Below are 19078 nucleotides of genomic sequence, written 5' to 3'. Positions count from 1 at the left end.
GTGTGTGTATATATATATGGTCTATCGTGAGCCCCCTCCAATATCTGCCCCCCCCCCCCCAATCCAAAACTGCTTCCGGCGCGCCTGCTTGCGGATATTGTTATGAAGCGCAGGTATCGGTTTATATCGTTGCTTCTCGCTGTGGTTTCTTCTTCGGAATCTTGTGTGTGTGTGTGTGTGTGTGTGTGTGTGTGTGTGTGTGTGTGTGTATGTGTGTGTGTGTGTTTGCGTGAGTATGTTGCACTTTCGTGTGCCTGTGAATTTGCGGTGCATGAGAGATTCGTGATTATCATAGAAATACAGAGAGAAATATTGAATGTAGGATATTTGAAATAAATGACTCATTGAAGGAATCATCATCAGTGGATCGACCACATGAAAACAAAATATGAAAGTGATCAATGCTGCCAAATATTGACACTTCTCACACGAAATATCTTTGCGGTAATTTGCTTTAATCGGCAACAGTTGTAGCATTTGCACGGTGGACATTAATTGTCCTTATTTCAAACAAAACTCAGAGCCTATACATCTTTGTAAGTTATAAACCATGAGATGAGACCAGACTATACAGCACCATGATGGGGAAATCAAGTGGATCTGCATAATTACCGTCTCCTACTAGCATTCCCTCGAACTGCGCAAGACATTTCATGCATTGCGGATTTACATAAAGACGATTGCAATGGGGGAAACGTAATAGGGTTAAGACCTGAAATGATTTATAGCGTTTGTTTGAGGGTTTTGGATTCAACATTCAAGCGAAAAACTATGTGACGGAATACTATTGAATGGAATAAGATTGGAGAATATAATGGCACAACAGTTGGCGCAACTATACACTACTAAAGCAACATCTGACGCAATAAAAGATACACAATGACGTCACAGGTTATACTGATATTAAAAGGTCAATTTGCAGATGTAGTCTTCGCGAACTCCACATCCGCCATCATCCCAGTCTCTGGCAGTATCCGAGCCAGCCCCGGTGTACCATACTTTGCCGCAGTCTTGGCTCCCTTGATGGTTGTCCGGCTGACCTTGGCGCCAATTGGTATACGGAGCGCTCGAAAAGAATTATCGCTCCAGACCCACCTACCTTCAGTCCTGATGTCGTTGTAACCAATCCAGAACCCCTATATGAAAAGTGTGTTCATAAAACAAATTCTGTATAGTTGACTGGCAAACGAATGCTCAGCAAGGTCGAAACAATGTGTTGGATGCAACACATTACTATAAACCAGTGAAACAATACCTAGTAACCTCACTATACGATTTACTCTTGTCAAGACGGGGTATTTAAAGCCAGTGTTTGAAAACTCGACTCGGATGTTCGCCGAGAGTTCTCTGAAAACCAAACACAGAGTAACATTCGGCAACAATAAGCCAGTTCGGGGTTAGCTCATGGGCACATGGGTACAAATGACCTTTCTTCTTTCTCAGTTGATTAGGCACTCCACTAGTTTCAAGCGACAGAAGGCATGAGCTTGCCCAACGTAACAATTTATGGAATTCATCAGTCATGTTCAAATAAAGGATGAACTTGCATAGACCAGGTGACCAGAATGATCCTACCATTGGCATTTTGAAAAGCATCCATTTCATTATTTTGCATTGAATGTTATTAACAATCTCTTTCTATTGATATTGTCAGACACCGTTTTTGCTGTCAGGTGGATGTGCTGGCAAGCACCACTTATAGGGATCACTTGAATAATCATTACATTACAGATGCTTATCTCAGTGAATTTAAAAACCACCATGCTCTGCTGGTACAGATGACCTTTTTTCTGCTCATGCTCAAAGTGGAACCCCGAACTGGCTTATTAGATTTACACAGAACCGGCTTAACTTTAACCTGTATAATGATGTAGTACTAATCTTCTCCGAAAAATCTCGGGAGATTACCCCGAGTTCTATGGTCTGTTCCCCGTAAATCGTTCGCGTGCTCAGTGAAATCAACCCTTTAAACCACAGAACTCGGGGTATCCTCTAGAAGAGGTAAATCCTTTAAAATATCAAACTTGAGGTTCTTTTGATGCTACCCGGAAGATGATTGTCTACCGTGTTGTGCATAACAGATTTATGACCTAAACTTCATTCATTTTCTGGAATTCCCTTTAGACAGCAAGAGTTGAGATGTGTATCAGCTCTAAACATAATAAGAACGCAAAATGTTATAATCGACTAAACCCTACTATTAAAGTAATACATTTTAACCCTAAATGTTGATACCGGAGACAACCCTTAATGTAATACACTTTAGACCTTAATGTAATATGCACCTTGATAATCAAATCACTTATATTTAGGGGTGATAAAGAAGACGATTAGGTCGGAACAACTCATGAAAAGTCTATTTCACTTGTACACTAAACATGCTAAAGAACACCTGACATGCATAGCTCCTCCAGAAGTCATGGAAAATTGTACATTATTGTATTACAGAACAGAACAAGGAAGGTGCACTTGCTACTAGGATTAAGATCCTAGGGGTTTGTGAAGTTCCTTTTATCTTCATCTAAGGATCTAAGGATCGTTGAATTTTAATCTAAAAAGTCCTAAAGCTCCCTCGAGTAGGAGGGGGTATATCCAACCCTTCTGCTCATCCCAGTAGTCTTATTGCAAAGTAACGATTAATTGAAGATCGAGGTAAAAAGGAAGAGGGAAAGAGGTGATAGATACGTGTACCACAATTTAGAGATCCATACTCCCTGAATATTCAATTTTCTTCCTCAGATTCATAATTTTCCATTCATTCCAATAAAAACAAGCACCAGATCACTGAATTTCAATTCTAAAAATGTTAGCGCTCCGCATCATTCCACGTTGGTCCAGCACCATAGACTTTTAGTACACTATAATGGAGAGACAGACGCGGAGAAAAATTATGACAGATACCATAATTAGGCATTCGCAATGTCTTTTAATATTGAGCTTTCTGACTTTCGATTGAAAAATTGTCACATATCCCCCCCCCCCCCCCCCCCCCCGGATTGCGCATCAGTTTTTCTAAGTTTTGGTTCTACAATTGCGAAATCTCCTAGTGTTGAGAGGGGAAAACGCCTTCCCACCATTTCCCACCTTTAACGCAAGTTACTGCTTACCTGTGCAGGAGTTGAAACAGTATTTCGCCAGTAATTGTAGAGGAAAGTATTTTCCGCTTCACTCAGCACCGATGTCAAATGACCACCGAGTTGGACGCAGTGGTTCTCCGCTTGCTGCCAGGTTTTCTTCGCTAAGAAGAGCCGATAGCAGGAGCCATGAAACCCAGTCCAGTACTCCGGACAGCAGCAACACGCCTGGCCGCCAACGGCCATGTAGGACGCCAGGACCACGAGAAAAGCAATGGTCAGCTTCATGGTTTCAGGATTCGAGAAGCTAATTAGCTTTTTTCTGTGCGATCAACGATAAAAAAAAAAAAGCATGAAAATTTGAAACAATTATCAACCTCTAATTTTATTGAAGACAGGTTTATAGGATATTGCCTATGTGTTCCGGCATGTGGTTGGCGAAACTCTTCTCCCAGAAGAAACAAAAAAGACGATTAATATACAGCCAGAGCTCCACACTTGTCAACCAATGACACCTCTGAGGGTATGACAAAAGCAATTAGGTAATAATGAAGGGAGCAACACTTTTTTTTTCTTTCATCTCTTTGTCTTACAATACTTTTACTGGTCAATAATGACAGGATCACGGAATAGTTCATGATATAAATGTACGGTAACGATGAGATTTACATGGTGATGATGCGGAAAATAAGGCTAAGAATAAAGAGATTTATATATCCTCAGTAATGATCAATTTCTGAATGGAAATGTCCTCTTTTATTTAGTGGCCTCGTGATAATTATTGAAAGGGACGAGACTACTAAAGACTAGTTCTTCTCAGCAGTTAGAAACGTTATGAAATATGTCTTCCATAAACATTATAACAATAAGATCAAGTGGAGGCTTAGATATTACAGTGTATGCTTTACTATTTTCAGCTTATCTATGTTGAAAGCGTAAAGAAACAGTCGGACACTCCCAAAGTGTCAATTTCCCTATTTAATCCTTCTTCCGATCATGGAAAGTAATTGGTACTCACGAAAATTCTATGACGACAGCCGTTCAGAACAGATTGGAGACAATCTTCAGAAGGACCAGCGGTAGACTAATAGACACTGTGGTAGTTTTCATCTCCTTTATACAAACTTGTTCCAATCAGCCCACGAAAGCCACATCCCTCTTGCATCAACCTCATCCCCCCCCCCCTCTCTCTCTCTCTCTCTCTCTCCAATCACATAAATTCTCATAAAAACTATTATACATTGATGTCGGCTCAATGATATAAAATAACCAAAGGGACAGTAACAAATTCTGGGTGGACGACGCGAATGTCAATGATCAGGGCGCCGTCAAGGACAGACAAACTATAGGTAGATCTGTCTTAAAATCAGAAATCACAACTCTCTTATCCTCATCAAAGTTTGATGTGACCCCGACAAACATCCTTTTCTTCTCTCTCGAGTGGCTGTTTATCAACCTTGTATAGTACTAGAACAGAACTGCGAGTATTTTCCAAGGCTGGCTAAGGATGGATAGCTTCATCAAATTTCAGGGTCATTCCATGATTCAAGTACAAGGGACCCCACTTGTATTTGACTGCTACAGAGTGGAGATTTAACACGTTTAACCTAAACAGATAACTCTGGAAGTCAGAAAGAGACACGGCTACTGGCGTAATTCCTGCATAAAATTATATCTGAACTGGTAAGCAGAACGTAGGAGGACGCATTCTGTTGAAATCAGTTTTGCGGAGCAAACCTCTTAAAATGAAAGTGTGACCGACGTTATTACCGCTACCTCTCTTTCTCTCTCTCTCTCCCTCTTTCCTAGGCCCCCCTTTATAGACCCTAGCAAGCCCCTTACCCTCCTCCGTTAGGTCCTCTTAAATATACTTGGTACCCATTTTAGAATGACAATTTTCAGAATATTTTAATTCAAAGTCTGCACCAACAAATTCTAAAGTTCCCTCAATAAATGATAAACTTACTACATATCTCTTATACAAACATTTCCGGATATTCCACTAAAAGTGTGCTCCAGATTGTTGAACTTCAATTCTAAAAATGCAAAAGCTCCATCAAATTGGAGGTGTGATACCCTACCCCGTCCGACCGTCCCCTTATCCCGCTCTATAGACTATTTGGGAGTGTCAGTTTTCCAAATATGCAACAAAATCTGTGCATCAGAAAGTTATTGAAATTATAAAATATTCCCTGAGATATGTTTGTTTCTATATATATATATATATATATATATATATATATATATATATATATATATATATAATATACAATAATAAATAAATAATATCGATGAAGGGCATGTACCCTATACAGACGCAGTGTTTTCCACACACATTGTACCTCTGCGTCCTGCAAGCACTGTTTTAGGCAGAGTGATGGTGTAAGGAGTCATTAAACCTCTTGTCTGCTAATGCAGCCCTGAAGGTCCACTACTAAACCGAAAGCTTGGCCATTTGAATACCTCCTAAAATCAAGCCACGCCTACTGCTCCCTTTTATTTCTCATTATAAACGCATATATATATATATATATATATATATATGTATATATATATATATATATATATATATATATATATATATATATATATAATTACCTGAAAAAAATAACTTTGACTTCATGTTATTGGTAAAACAGAAATGGTCGAGTGAGATACAATCCAATTCATTTTTGTGATGCAAGTCCTCATCAAGATTTAAAAAAAAAAATATGCATATTCTTCCACTCTTTTCTCATCAAACTTTCCATGATCATATCAATAGTCGGACTGAGATTCAAATCAAACTTTATTTCTTATACAAACCAACACAATATTACAAAAAGTATGAATTTCCTAAATCTAAGAAAAAAACATTGTTCAAAATCATGGTATTAGTTTTGTTTTGTTTTGTTTTGTTTTGTTTTGTTTTGTTGGGTTTTGTTGGGTTTTTTTTCCTGCCAGAAAAGCAAGTACCTATATCTAATTAACAATCGCCAATTTCCACCATCTTATAAATCAATTCCAGTTAGATATCTTCTCAGGGGAGGTTCGGCAATCCGGTATATATCATACTAACATCTGTTAAACTGCGTTCTAGAGTTTACATCATCTGCCGGGATAAACAAAAAATACCAAAGACATTATATGAAGAACGTATATTTCGACGGTATAGAGGAAGCAAAAGATTCAAAAGGTAGAATTTTTAAAGTTTCCGTGCCGTCATCACTGGATAAGAAGAATGCTACACAATGCTACACTTGATGATGCTATTGTAGACAACAGCATATAACAGAAATTTAAAAATATGAGGAGAATTACACGAACAAGCTTCGGTTTTCATGAAAAGTACACATTCCATTGACTCTTTTTACTGACATAAATACAAGTATTATTCCCTTTTCTTTCTGAAAGATGTAAATCAAGTGTTTTTTCGTTATGCTACAAGAGCGAACATAAATTCTGTTGAATCATTCATATAACTGTCAAATTTCCACGTGTGCACAGAAGAATTCCACTGTTGCATTTGTCCCTTTTTATACCGTTCGGCGTTCGATTCCGCAATTTCTTCTGAGTAATCTGAAGATTCATAATTGACGCTGACGTCATATCGGATATGTTTTACTTTTTTGTTTATGTATTTAATGAAATGAAACTTCACCTCAACGTTAAAGCATGTAAAACAAGATTCAATCCCATCCAAAATAATTATGTGCACGAGTGTAAAGCTGAGTTTTAATACGGTATGAAACTCCACATTCCTGTGTTTTTACTATATATTATATACCCCTCGATCTTTCTAAGTATGATTGGTTTGCCATCATAAAGACAGAAAGTAGTACGTTGTTCATTGTTTAATCAAACGTTTAATCCATACTGTCTTCCTATCTGTGGGGCAGATCCAGTTTGACACATACTTTGGCACTTACTACTACTATAGCGTTTTGAGTGGCGGCACGGAGCATGGGATCAAAGGGAATACGACTGCTGTAACGCACTCACTCGAACCTCCTTGATTATTTAAATCGGAATTCTATGATGGTAAATTATTGCGTTGTCGTTCCTGGAATTCCCTGGTCTTCCTTACAAATTCAAGTTAATATACATAAATAGAATACGGAAATAGGGTTAAATGTCTGAAAATTAGTCAGATTTCGCGTTAGGGCATGGAATTTTCAAAATGATACGATATGATATGATACATGATATGATATGATATGATATGATATGATATGATATGATATGATATGATATGATATGATTTACGAGACGAAAATAATAGTGAGCAGGGCAGGCAGAATTGTATGAAACTGAAAATAGATGATGACAAATACTAATGCAAAAAAAAAAAAAAATGACGCAATAATCGACGCATATCACTAACGCAAAAATTGGAGCAATAATCGACGCGTTACGTTACTGCATGGGTCCTACAAATCAAAATGTCAGCTTGCAGATGTAGTCTCCAAGTACTGTACAAGTGCCATCATCCCAGTCTCTGGCTGTATCCGACACGCTTCCTGTGTACCAGATTTTGCCGCAGTCTTGGTTCCCACGGTGGTTGTCCGGCTGACCACTGCGCCAGTTGGTATACGGCGTCGTAGAACTGGACTGGTCACTCCAGACCCAATCGCCCTCGGTACTTCGGTCATTGTAACCAGTCCAGAAGCCCTAGGGTATGCGTTATACAATCAAAACCTGTTGGTTAGCCATGATTAAGTTGATGGGGTACGATAATGAAAATTACACAGAAGATCGACTTATTAGTCCAGACATTACAGAACGTTTCAGCATCACACAGCATCACACTGAAGAACAATCGTCGTATTAGATTTGTGTGTTGTTTTCTTTTGTTGTTTTTTTTTTTAGCTGCATTTACACCATGTTCTCAGCGGCCACGGAAGCCTCATTTGCCCGAAACGCAGTGCGTCGTGGATGGATGAGACATCTTGCTGTTTTTCTCCCCCTCGCATTCGAGTCTTGTTTGTTCTAGTTCTCGCCCCGGTGAACAGTTAAGCCCCAGTCACATAATGCTCTGCGTCCGGCGTTACGTCCAAAAAAGTCATTTCTATTGCGGACTCCCGCGGATCCTTTGCCGTCACTAGAAAATTTATTCAAAACATACCGAGAAAAAGTGCGGGTGATACGGACAAATACGATCAGATGCGAATACTTGCGTCCATTTGCGGATATTCTTACGAATTGGCACATAATAGTTCTGAACACTTACGGAGAGTTGCGGATATTTTCGTATAGTTAGGGATAGTTACAGATTGTTATAGATAATTATGGACAGTATTGTTTTCTGTGACGATCCCTGCTAAGTCAGTGTGTTATGACAGCAAGGTTATCACATAGTGGACTGTCTTACATTGTGCACTGGCATGACTGGGGAAAACTGAAATTCAATTACGTACAATTTGTGAAAAAAATCGTAATCCTTTAATTTGCTTTGCAATGATAAAAGATATATGAAATTTTGAACTTGAGGCTTAAATTTTATTTGTGCAACTCAAATATGAATAAACTTCATAAATGTAAAGAATACATAACATAATTATACCACAAATATAATACAATATAGATCGATAAGTTAAACATTAGAGTAAGAAAATTATTACTTACAGTCATGGAATAGACAAACTGTGGTTACGCTGTCGTTGTGCAGCGATATTCATGACTTATTGGGTTTTGTTAAGGAGTAATGCTTATTAAATTTCCAGAAAAAAAAAAGACATCAAGACATTCAAACACCCCTCCCACACCCAAGCACAATATATATATACAAAAATGTAATACACATTCCATGGAGCGTAAAGTGGGTAAGACTATAGAGAAATACCAAATTCGTTCTCATTTATTCAAGTTGATTTATTTCCTTTCCATCAAACAAAACAATTAGAAATACAATGAAACACTCGAATACACAGATGTCATGAAATCAGTACCACAATGCGATGAACAAAATAACATTGTAAAAGAGATACAGGTAAATTATCAACAGAGATACAAATAACTGTTACGTCACTGTGGTGAATGCATAAACAATATTGCTGGAAATGGAGGGGACTGCTAAAAAACAGGGCTTGTAGAATGCAGTCCCCTCATACAGAAAAAAAAAATATAATAGCAAAAACAACAACAACAACAACAATATCCCTTAACGGTAGTAAAAAAAAAAGAAGACAGACAGAGTAATACACACATACATGCACACATACCAACTCACATTAACAAACACAAAGAGGCTCTCTTGTAAGGAAAGATTGATGAGAGAATAGAAAGATAGTAAGGGAGGTAGGAAGTCCGAGGTGGACGGGGGGGGGGAGGAGGAGAGGGAAATGGTGGGTCATAACCAGGGCACTGGAGGCAGAGGCTCGCTGATAAACAAAGAGTAGTGAGGTTACCGACGCACAGACGATTTTGAAAATCAAAAGTAAAAAAAAAAAAAATAATAATTCATTTTGCTGCATACGATGTTTTTGAATAATTCTTTAACTTTAAAGAAAATGTATTAAGAATTAAAGCTTCTTTTACATTATTATCAAAAGAATTCCAGAATTTTGGTCCAGAAAAGGAGAATAAAGATTTTGCAAAAACCGTCCTCACTAGTCAAAGGCAAATGATATTCATGGGATTGACGGGTTGGATATGCATGAACAGTTTCATTCTTTAAGAACATGGAATCAAACACAAGGGGGAGAGAATGGTTGGTGAGTTTATACATGAATTGTCCTAATTGCAAACGATAAAGGTCAAATTTTAAAAATATTATTTTCGTGAAATAAATTATAAGTATGACTTCTCCACGATTCGTGACAAATGATACGAAGAGCTTTTTTCTGTAATAATAGTATTCTTTCTGTATATTTAGAAAAAGTGTTTCCCCATGCGAGTATACCATAGTTTAAGTAAGGTAGTATCAAAGCAGAATATAACATAAAATGTAAATTTTTGGGAAGATAAAATTTAATTTTGTTTATGATACCTATATTCCTTGAAATAACACGACAAACAGAATCAATATGCAAACCCCGGGTATAAGTTTATTGTCCAGAATCAAACCTAGAAATGTGATGGAAGAGACTTCGTCTATGACCGTGTCTTCCAGGAAAACGTTTCTCGGTAGATTTTCTAGCGAATTACTGAACAGCATGCATTTTTTCTTGCAGTTTTTTGCAAATTTATTGACAGTTTGTTCGCTCTTATCCAATAGAGTAACTTCGTTAATTCACAGTTTAAAGTATCATGTGTTAATCGATCAGAATCAGAATCAGATAAAACACATTATTATCATCCGCAAATAATAAGAAAGAGAGGATGTTTGAAGAATTTGACATATCATTGACATAGAGAATTTTGACATGGACATAGAGAATTTTATATAGTTATCGCTGTCACTCACCTTTCCCGGCCAGAAAAGTGAATGAAATGCTCTCACCCCATCCCCTACATAGAGAATTTTGACATACCATTGACATAGAGAATTGGATATAGTTATCGCTGTCACACACCTTTCCCGGCCAGAAAAGTGAATGAAATGCTGTCACCCCTTCCCGTAATCAAAATATTGCCTTTTCGAAAAATATACATTCAAAGAGTGCATGAAAAAAAAAAGTTCAACACCAAGGGTCAACCGATGTCATGAGTATATGGGTGCCACCTAAAATGACCATTTGTGGTAGAAATGTCATAATTTGACCATGCGGTTCTGCCTCTCCACTGCTCCGACTGTATTGTAGCATTCCTTCAGGTAAATGCGCTGCAGCTTGGCAACACGAGTTGTGTGGCTTCCAACGAGTCTCTGTGTTCCAATGCGAGTGGAAAACGGAAAACGTCGAAGGACGTAATCTTCCGCAGCATCCGTAACTGTCCGCAAATATACGTAAGCGGACGAAAGTGTTGATATACGTTAACTTGCGATTACTTTCGGATACTTACGGTGGACGTAAACGAACGCAAACGGACGGGAGGTAAAATTTTTTGCGGATGGTCTGCGTCCAGGCTACGGATAGTTACGTTCAGTTACGGATAATTACGTTTGTTTACGGTTACTTGCGAAAGTCTACATCCGTAGAATCCCTCTGCGAAATTTTGAACATTTCAAAATTTCGCAGGCTTGGCGCCGTCATTTTGCGTTTCTTTACGGATGAGTTACGGACAGTTACGTCTACATACGTCCCTGCGGATGCCTGCGTCCACGCTGCGTCCCCCTGCGTTCACTCATTCGTATCTATCCGCGGCGGACGTAACCCATCGCAAAGCACTTTGTGACTGGGGCATTAGCTATCAGACGCTTTTCTCACGGCGTCCGGTCAGGCTGGACTATCAATATTTTCAGTAGCGTCCCGCTACGGACAGCCTCCACGTCTTGTTACAACCTATTACGCGCCGCCCCGCTTTGTTGCGTTCACCCCGTTTATTACAGCATACAAAATTCCTCATTACCACCTGGACTGCAGTGGCAAATTTTTTGACAGTTTAAAAATCTGACAAGGCTTCCACGGCAATCAGGGCCTGTCGCGTTTGCCTATCCCGTCTCACTGCGTCGTTTTAAAGGAGACCTCCGGATGATTTTCAAATTTTTACATTTGAACATATATAAATTAGTTATACTGGGTACAGAGTTTCAGGATTTATGATGATTGGGATGAAAAATAAGAATGTTTTCGAAGTTTATAACAAATTGCAATGAACAAGGATGATGACATGGCAGCCTCACCATAAGAATGCATGAGATGTGGCTCAAGGAAGCAGCTCAAAAGAAGAAGGCACGCATAGATTACACACAGGTGAGCTTGCAAGCATGCGGTATTGTAATGGATGACACTGCTACATTTCTGAGATATGTGAGGCTCCTATGTCATCATCTTTGTTCAGTGTAATTTGTTTAAGGTTTTTGAAAGTACTGTTTCTCTACTCAAGAACCACAATAAATTCTACAAATCTATACATGAAGCTGTTGATTTATGTACTACATGATGTGAAATTATGAAAATCGTCCGGAATGCCCCTTTAAGTCCATCCCGTTTTGACCACGGTGGCCTGAAACGGGGCCAACGACAATAACTGAAATGGTGTAAAAGAGAGGTGAAGGTTGAGATGTGAGATTTCTGCGATTTGTATCCCTTTACAAATGAAAGTTGTAGGATATGATTTATAATTTTAACAAACATGTCGGAAAAATGTCTGCTTAAAAATCTCTTGCTTTCATTAATGCCTTATCCGCCATGGACAACTAAACATAACAATGGGGCCAGATGCATAAAAACTAGCAAATGCTTGTGCTAGCCTTTTGCTTGAATCCGTTTGAATAAAAACAAGCAATAATAATATTGCTTGCGAGCAAGTAAGTATAAGCACAAAAGCAATAATTGCTTGTTATCAGCAAACAGAACAAAAAAATTGCTTTAGAGACCAAGCATTTGCTTGAAACGTATGCATAAAACATACTTTTTGCTTGTTCTTGCTAGCAATCGCTTACGATTTTAAAAGATCTATAAAATAATGAACTTGAGGTTTTGCTTTAAAGGTATTAGCTCACATTTGTAAACCTGCAGCAATTGGTCTCATAGTTAGCATGGAGTTTGGGTATGATTGCAGTAACACCTGTGCAAAATTTCGTTCCAATTAGTCCATCACTTTCATAAAAATAAATGAAAATGCACCGTAATCCGTATACATGCGTATAACGCTCGCTAGCTCCGGTCCACGTACGTGTTACATGTACAATGTACGTTATAGCTATAGCCCGCGCTCGTAATTCGATTTTGGGTCGGGTTGACCCGGTTTGAAAATTGATTTTAAAACGATGATTTTCTCTCTTTTATCGAATGGTATAGACAAAGAGCGACAGGTGAGGTATGTTACTGTTATAACTTGTACTTGAAGTCATATTGGACCTGTTTTATGCAGTTTTGATTTTCGTGGGTTTGCAAATGTGGGCTAGTACCTTTAATAACTGGGACGTTCCCTTATAGAAGTACAATTTTCATATTCTTATAAAGAAAGACCAAACTTGTGCAGAAGTGGTATAAATATACAATTCCTCCTAAATAGTGAAAGAAACATTTTCGTTTCAACAACGGAAATGTCCAGTGGTTAGCACTCAAAATGTGATGAGAAGGTAGGATGTCTGACATCTGTGGAGAGCAAGGAGACCTCTCTGCACGTGCGACCTGGCAGCGCATCCGGGCTACATATAAGCAGTGATGGGAATCAGCCAGTACGTGTGTGTGCGTGTGTGTGTGTAGAGATGTGTGTGTGCGTCTGTGTGCGTGCATATGAATGTCATTTCATAGCTCTTTTGGCATGTCAGGAAAGTTTCGGCACACACACGCCCTTTCAAATACATGCTCTCATACCCGCTTTTGTTCTTGTGTTCGCACAGGCTGACAGGCGTGACGTCCCTTTTGTTGAAAACGAAAGCAATTACAAATTGCAAGACAAACAAAAGGTAGAAGTACAAGCAAAAGGTTATATTGACCTAGATTTTTAACTACCCGAGCTTGTGCTTGTGCATTTTAGGCATTCGGCCCAATGTCCCAGTTAAGAAAAAGCGCAAGCTCGCTTTACAGAGCTTGGAAAATCGTAAGCAATTGCTAGCAACAAACAAGCAAAAAGTCCGTTTATGCAAATGCTTGGTCTCCTGCATGCTTGCGGGCAGCAAGCAATATTTTTTGCTTATTGTTATGAATGTACGGATTCAAGCAAAAGGCTAGCACAAGGAATTGCTAGTTTTTATAGGTTCGGCCCATTGATTATTTAGGATCCTATTATTCTGTATCACTTTACTCTTCTTCCGGGTACTTTTCCAGGTTTTGATTTTATTTCAATTTTATACTGTAAAACAATAAAACAGAACAAAGACACAAATATGAAGAAAAATCCAAGTGATCCGTTGTACTTCATCTGCGTTTGTTTTACCCATTACTCATGAAAAAAAAAAAATCAGAATTCTTGCCTAAACTTGCCAGGATGGCTGCTTTCCTGTTCTAGCGTTCTACTCAATCGCAGAGTGACTCTAAAGCCCGCCGCACATTATACGACTCACCACTATACGACTGACAGACTTTGGATCAGAAGTAAATCACAGTAGCTTCAGAATAAACACGCTTGTTTATTTCAGATCCAAAGTCTGTCAGTAGTATAGTCGTGAGTCTTATAGTGTACGGCGGGCTTATGCTAGAATTCTTAACTGTACTAGTGTTAAAGGGAAGATAAACCCCAAGAACACTGTGGATTGAGTGAAAGCAGCAACATTAGTAGAACACATCAGTGAAAGTCTGAAGAAAATCGGACAATCGATGCAAAAGTTATGAATTTTTAAAGTTTTGATGTTGGAACGGCTGGATGAGGAGACTACTAGTGGTTATGACGTATGAGTGGACAACAATACCAAGAAAATATAAAGAAAATTCTGCAAAAATCCATTTTTCATGAAAATTACAAATTCCATCAACTTGATATTGATATATGTTAAGGGTAGCAATTATTCCCCCTGCTTTCTGAAAGCGGTTGGTCCATTGTTTTTTCATAATTCTAGAAAAGTGAATTTTTGTTGAATTTCCTTTATATTTTCTTTGTATTGTTGTCCACTCATACGTCATATCCTCTAGTAGTCTCCTCATCCAGCGGTTCCAACACCAAAACTTTAAAAATTCATAACTTTTGCATCGATTGTCCAATTTTCCTCAAACTTTCACTGATGTGTTCTACTAATGTTGCTGCTTTCACTCAATCCACATTGTTCTTTGGGTTTACCTTCCCTTTAAGGCCGTGTCACACCTTTCCGGGCAAGCTACGCGGGCTTGTAGCGAGGAGGTATAGTTTCCAGCACGTAGAACATTTCTCGGGGGCGAACAAGAATGTTTGCAATTTTCGCGCTTGTTTCTTACCTACTAGACGCGTGCTACTTAGCTTCTACTTGGGTGCATTCCGTGTGACCTGCGTGACAGCTTTGAAACCGATCCGTTTTCTGTTACGAGCGACTTATGGGTACTGAGAAGTACCTGCGCTGGAGGTACCTGCGAGGTGCTGCCGTAGGGTCTCCTACTGGTGTTCTGCGTGTACCTCTGCGAACGAACCCCCACGACTAACTCGGAACAAGTTTTGAGCATGCTCAAGGCCTTGTCATACTGTATCTGGAGCAGTTTTGCGGCTTGACTTGCGGGGAAACAAAATTTGCTACCCGGAGCTCTCCGCAGTTGGTCCGCACCTGACAGTACCTAGAGCGTATCTCGCCTGTAGTTGCCCGGAGGTGCTCACGCATGTCCGATTTAACCGCAACCAAGTTTTGAGCATGACCAAAACTTTTTTTCCGGGTGAGCCGCGGGGATGCCCGCAGAGGTCCACGCAGAACGCCAGTAGGAGGCCCTTAGCGGCAGCACTTCGCAGGCAGCTCCGACGAAGGTACTTCGCAGTCCCCGTATGCAGCCAAGACAATGACATTCCGTGGGACTTTGCCATTCCTTCAGAGGAATTCATTCGCTGAGTTGTCAGCCCCCACGCGACTGGTACAAAGGTCACACAGTATACCCGCAAGTAGAATTTAAGTAGGACGCGTCCAGCAAGTAACACACATGCACTGACTCGCCCAAATCCTTGTTCGCCCTCAGAAATTGTCGGTATGCTGGAAAATACCTACACGCAACAAGCCTGCGTAGCTTGCACGGAAAGGTGTGACAGGGCCTAAACATGGTTGCGGGTAAAGAGATTTGCGTGCACACCTCCGGGTGACTACGGATGAGATACGTGCTAGGTACTGTCATGTGCGGCTCATTCCGGGGACCTCCGGGTAGTAAAAATTGTTCTTTGCAAGTCGCACGCAAGGCTTGCCGGGAAAGGTGTGACACGGCCTTTAGCTTTTCAAACTCCAAGGAATCGAAAGAAATTCCTAAAGGTACTGTTTACCTGTGAGAGCAATGACTTCGAAAAAAATGTTTGAGTTATCACAGTGTTATTTTGATGCATAATTATGTGCGGGTCAGTTATATCACAAAACATCCCATCATATAAAAATGTACTTAAAACCACTGATAAATGAAACGTCTGTATGAAACAAATTACAATCGACAGTATAAAGCTCACTAATTTCACTCTCAGGGGAGATTTCTGTGACGAATTGACGGTAATCAGTATTTGTTCTAAGACTGTACTTCGACCACTCGACCTCAAACTAGTGTACTGTCGGGGTATTTACACACAGTTCTATCATCAGGATTTTAACTGCTTTCTACACTCAGCAAAAAAAAAGGAAAATAAACACTTTTTCGAGTTCATATTTTTCATGGAAGAATTGGATGAAAATCAATGTATCATACACCATAAGAAAGGTGATTTAATTGGCTATCAACCTATTAGGTCAATATAAATGAAACTTTACGCATAAGTGAATACATTCTTTTTTGTCCTCAAAGGCACAAAAGTAAAAATTGCAAAAAGTGACATGCCGTCTTTCATTTGCAAATGCCCTTCAAGATGACAATGATACCAAAAGAAACAGTTTAACCCAAAAGGAGACATGAATGAAATGACAAAAATAATTTTTCGTTCTCTTTATCTCTTCATAATCTCTACCAAAATCAAAGTGAGAAACTGAAAAAGGGAAAAATTAGAAATTTTGTCAACTGAAACATCAAATGAAAAAGAGGGTAAGGACACGAAGAAAGTTAAATGAACAGAATATCTTTATTTCATTCTTTAATTTAGTAATTTCAGCATTCATGAGACAAATTCACCAATCAAAAATTACAGTTTTCTTAATTTGAGAAATCACTTCAAATTTCTGCTTTTTCTGTTATTATTGCTTCTTCTCACACTTCATTTGAATTTGTATTTGACAGAAGACTCTTCCTTTTTCCTCCATAATTTTTTACCTTTATTGATCTTTTGGGCTTCAAGGAATATTATAGAGATCATAGATATTTTTTGGGCAACTTAATTCATCTTTTTTATTGTGTTAAATTTGTCTTTTGTTCTTATAGTAACATGGAAGAGCACGTACGCATGTATGACAACTTGTTCATTTTTGCAACCTTTACTTTTGTGCCTTTGAAGAAAAATACAATGGTGTTCACCTATGCGCAAAGGTTCCCTTTTTTATTGACCTACCAGGTTGATAGTCAATTAAATTACCTTTCATATGGTACATGATGCACAAGCTTTTAGCCAAATATCTATGAGAAATATAAACTTGAAAAAGTGGTTACTTTCTCTTTTTGCTGATTGAATAATAAACTTTAACCGCTTTCATCCCATCAGCATTTCAAACTTTTTGGCTTGAATGGATGGAACACTGTATGTTCCCCTGTCCCGCCTGATAAAACCTAGAATGTGATTATTAAATACATGCAGTAATGTACTGGAACACGGCGTCTTTGATATATTGGTATTGCACATTTCATGAGACGGGAATGAATTAGTAACGAAGCAAATCACAAAGCATAAAGACCCATATGTATAGGAATGACTTGTGATGAAATCCGCGTCAGTATACATGATACAGCGGCAGGACAGAGTGGATCGGTAAGAATAATGTTGGATGCGCGAGTTTATAACAAAGTTAAACGAGAGCATCCAATTCTCACTGATCCACGAAATAAGCCTGTGCATCATTATTGTGTCATAAGATGGGGCCGTAAATTCATGATATAAAACCATTTTTCCCATCATGCGTCCGGTACACCTACAACACTTTACAAGACTTCAGACATGCATTCGGATTTTACCCTTACGCATGGCTTGGCGTGGATCAGTAAAAATCAATGCATCATAATTGACCAATCAGATTGAAAAGATTCTAAAGCCCATTTTATAATAATTCATATAAAATTATCTATTCCAATGACATCCTGCATATCCTACACAGTTTTACCTGTAGTGAGACTATACATTCACACACAAAAAACGGAAAACTTTATACTCTGAGGTTTTCCCGGCCAATTATAGTATGATATTATTAAAGTAAAACTTGGCTTACCCATGCGGGAGTTGAAACCGTGTTTCGCCAGTAATTGTAGAGGAAAGTATTTTCCGCCTCGCTCAGCACCGACGTCAAATGACCACCGAGTTCCACACAGTGGTTCTCCGCTTCCTGCCAGTTTTTCCTCGCTAAGAAGAGTCGATAGCAGGAGCCATGGAACCCAGTCCAGTACTCCGGACAGCACCCACACGCCTGGCCACCAACGGCCATGTAGGACGCCAGGACCACGAGAAAAGCAACGGTCAGCTTCATGGTTTCAGGATTCAAGGCTATTTTTTTTTCTGTGACATCAATGAAACAAAAGAGGGAAATTGAAAACATATATAAAATTATGATTGAATACATGACAATATGATATTGCCCATGTATGTATCTTACATGTTCTTGGCAAAGTTATTCTTACTGAAGAAATAGAAAAGACGAACGATAAAATCAAATCCCCATCTTTCAACGAAAAGACGCATCAAGCGGCATAACAAAAGCAATTAGTTAAAAATGGAAGGGGGGACTTTTTGTCTTTATCTCCTTTCCTATACATTCTTCATATTTCCTATCGATAATTGTAATGATCATTAATGTGCTCGTCTTAAAAATAATGACAATGAAAATTACATGATATTGATGCAGAAAATAAGAATAAGAATGAAGACACGAGTTCATTAATCATGGATAATGATATTCCCTAATCGAAAATCGTCTTTTATCAAGTGATATCTCATGGTATACACAGGAAGGAAGGGTTAAGATTGGATATCACTAATTCTTCTCAGCAGCTTGGAACTAAAACCTGTCTTCAATAAGGACGTCACATTTCTGACTAGCGTGCCTTTCCACGTGTAGAGAAATTTACAAGCTTAATTGATGGTTGACGATGTCAATGTTACTAGTCAGGAACATCAAAAAGCAAACAGAATAAATTCATATATAACTACGCTGTCATTAATGAGTTTGGAACTACTATTTTTTTTTTTTCAGAAGGTGGCGTATAGTCAGTCGTGTGTTCAGCTTTAGATTAAAGGACAAGTTCACCCTCACAGACATG

At 38.8% G+C, this 19078-nt stretch overlaps 2 protein-coding genes across 2 annotated transcripts; both read right to left on the bottom strand.

Moving 5' to 3' along the window:
* Window positions 1-911: 911 nt before the first annotated feature.
* LOC140241157 (alpha-N-acetylgalactosamine-specific lectin-like) lies at window positions 912-3362 on the bottom strand. Its single transcript, XM_072320917.1, has 2 exons — window positions 3108-3362; window positions 912-1136 (listed from the first exon to the last, which is right to left on the bottom strand). The coding sequence occupies exons 1-2, from the start codon at window positions 3360-3362 to the stop codon at window positions 912-914; spliced, it is 480 nt and encodes a 159-aa protein (XP_072177018.1).
* Window positions 3363-7490: 4128 nt separating this feature from the next.
* On the bottom strand, window positions 7491-18288 carry LOC140241156 (echinoidin-like). Its single transcript, XM_072320916.1, has 2 exons — window positions 18034-18288; window positions 7491-7724 (listed from the first exon to the last, which is right to left on the bottom strand). The coding sequence occupies exons 1-2, from the start codon at window positions 18286-18288 to the stop codon at window positions 7491-7493; spliced, it is 489 nt and encodes a 162-aa protein (XP_072177017.1).
* Between the last annotated feature and the right edge of the window lie 790 nt (window positions 18289-19078).

Source organism: Diadema setosum, chromosome 17 (assembly GCF_964275005.1).
Source record: "Diadema setosum chromosome 17, eeDiaSeto1, whole genome shotgun sequence".
NCBI classification, from domain to species: Eukaryota; Metazoa; Echinodermata; class Echinoidea; order Diadematoida; family Diadematidae; genus Diadema; species Diadema setosum.
The sequence above is the reverse complement of the archived record's forward strand: the minus strand, read 5'-3'. Positions and strand labels throughout refer to the sequence as shown.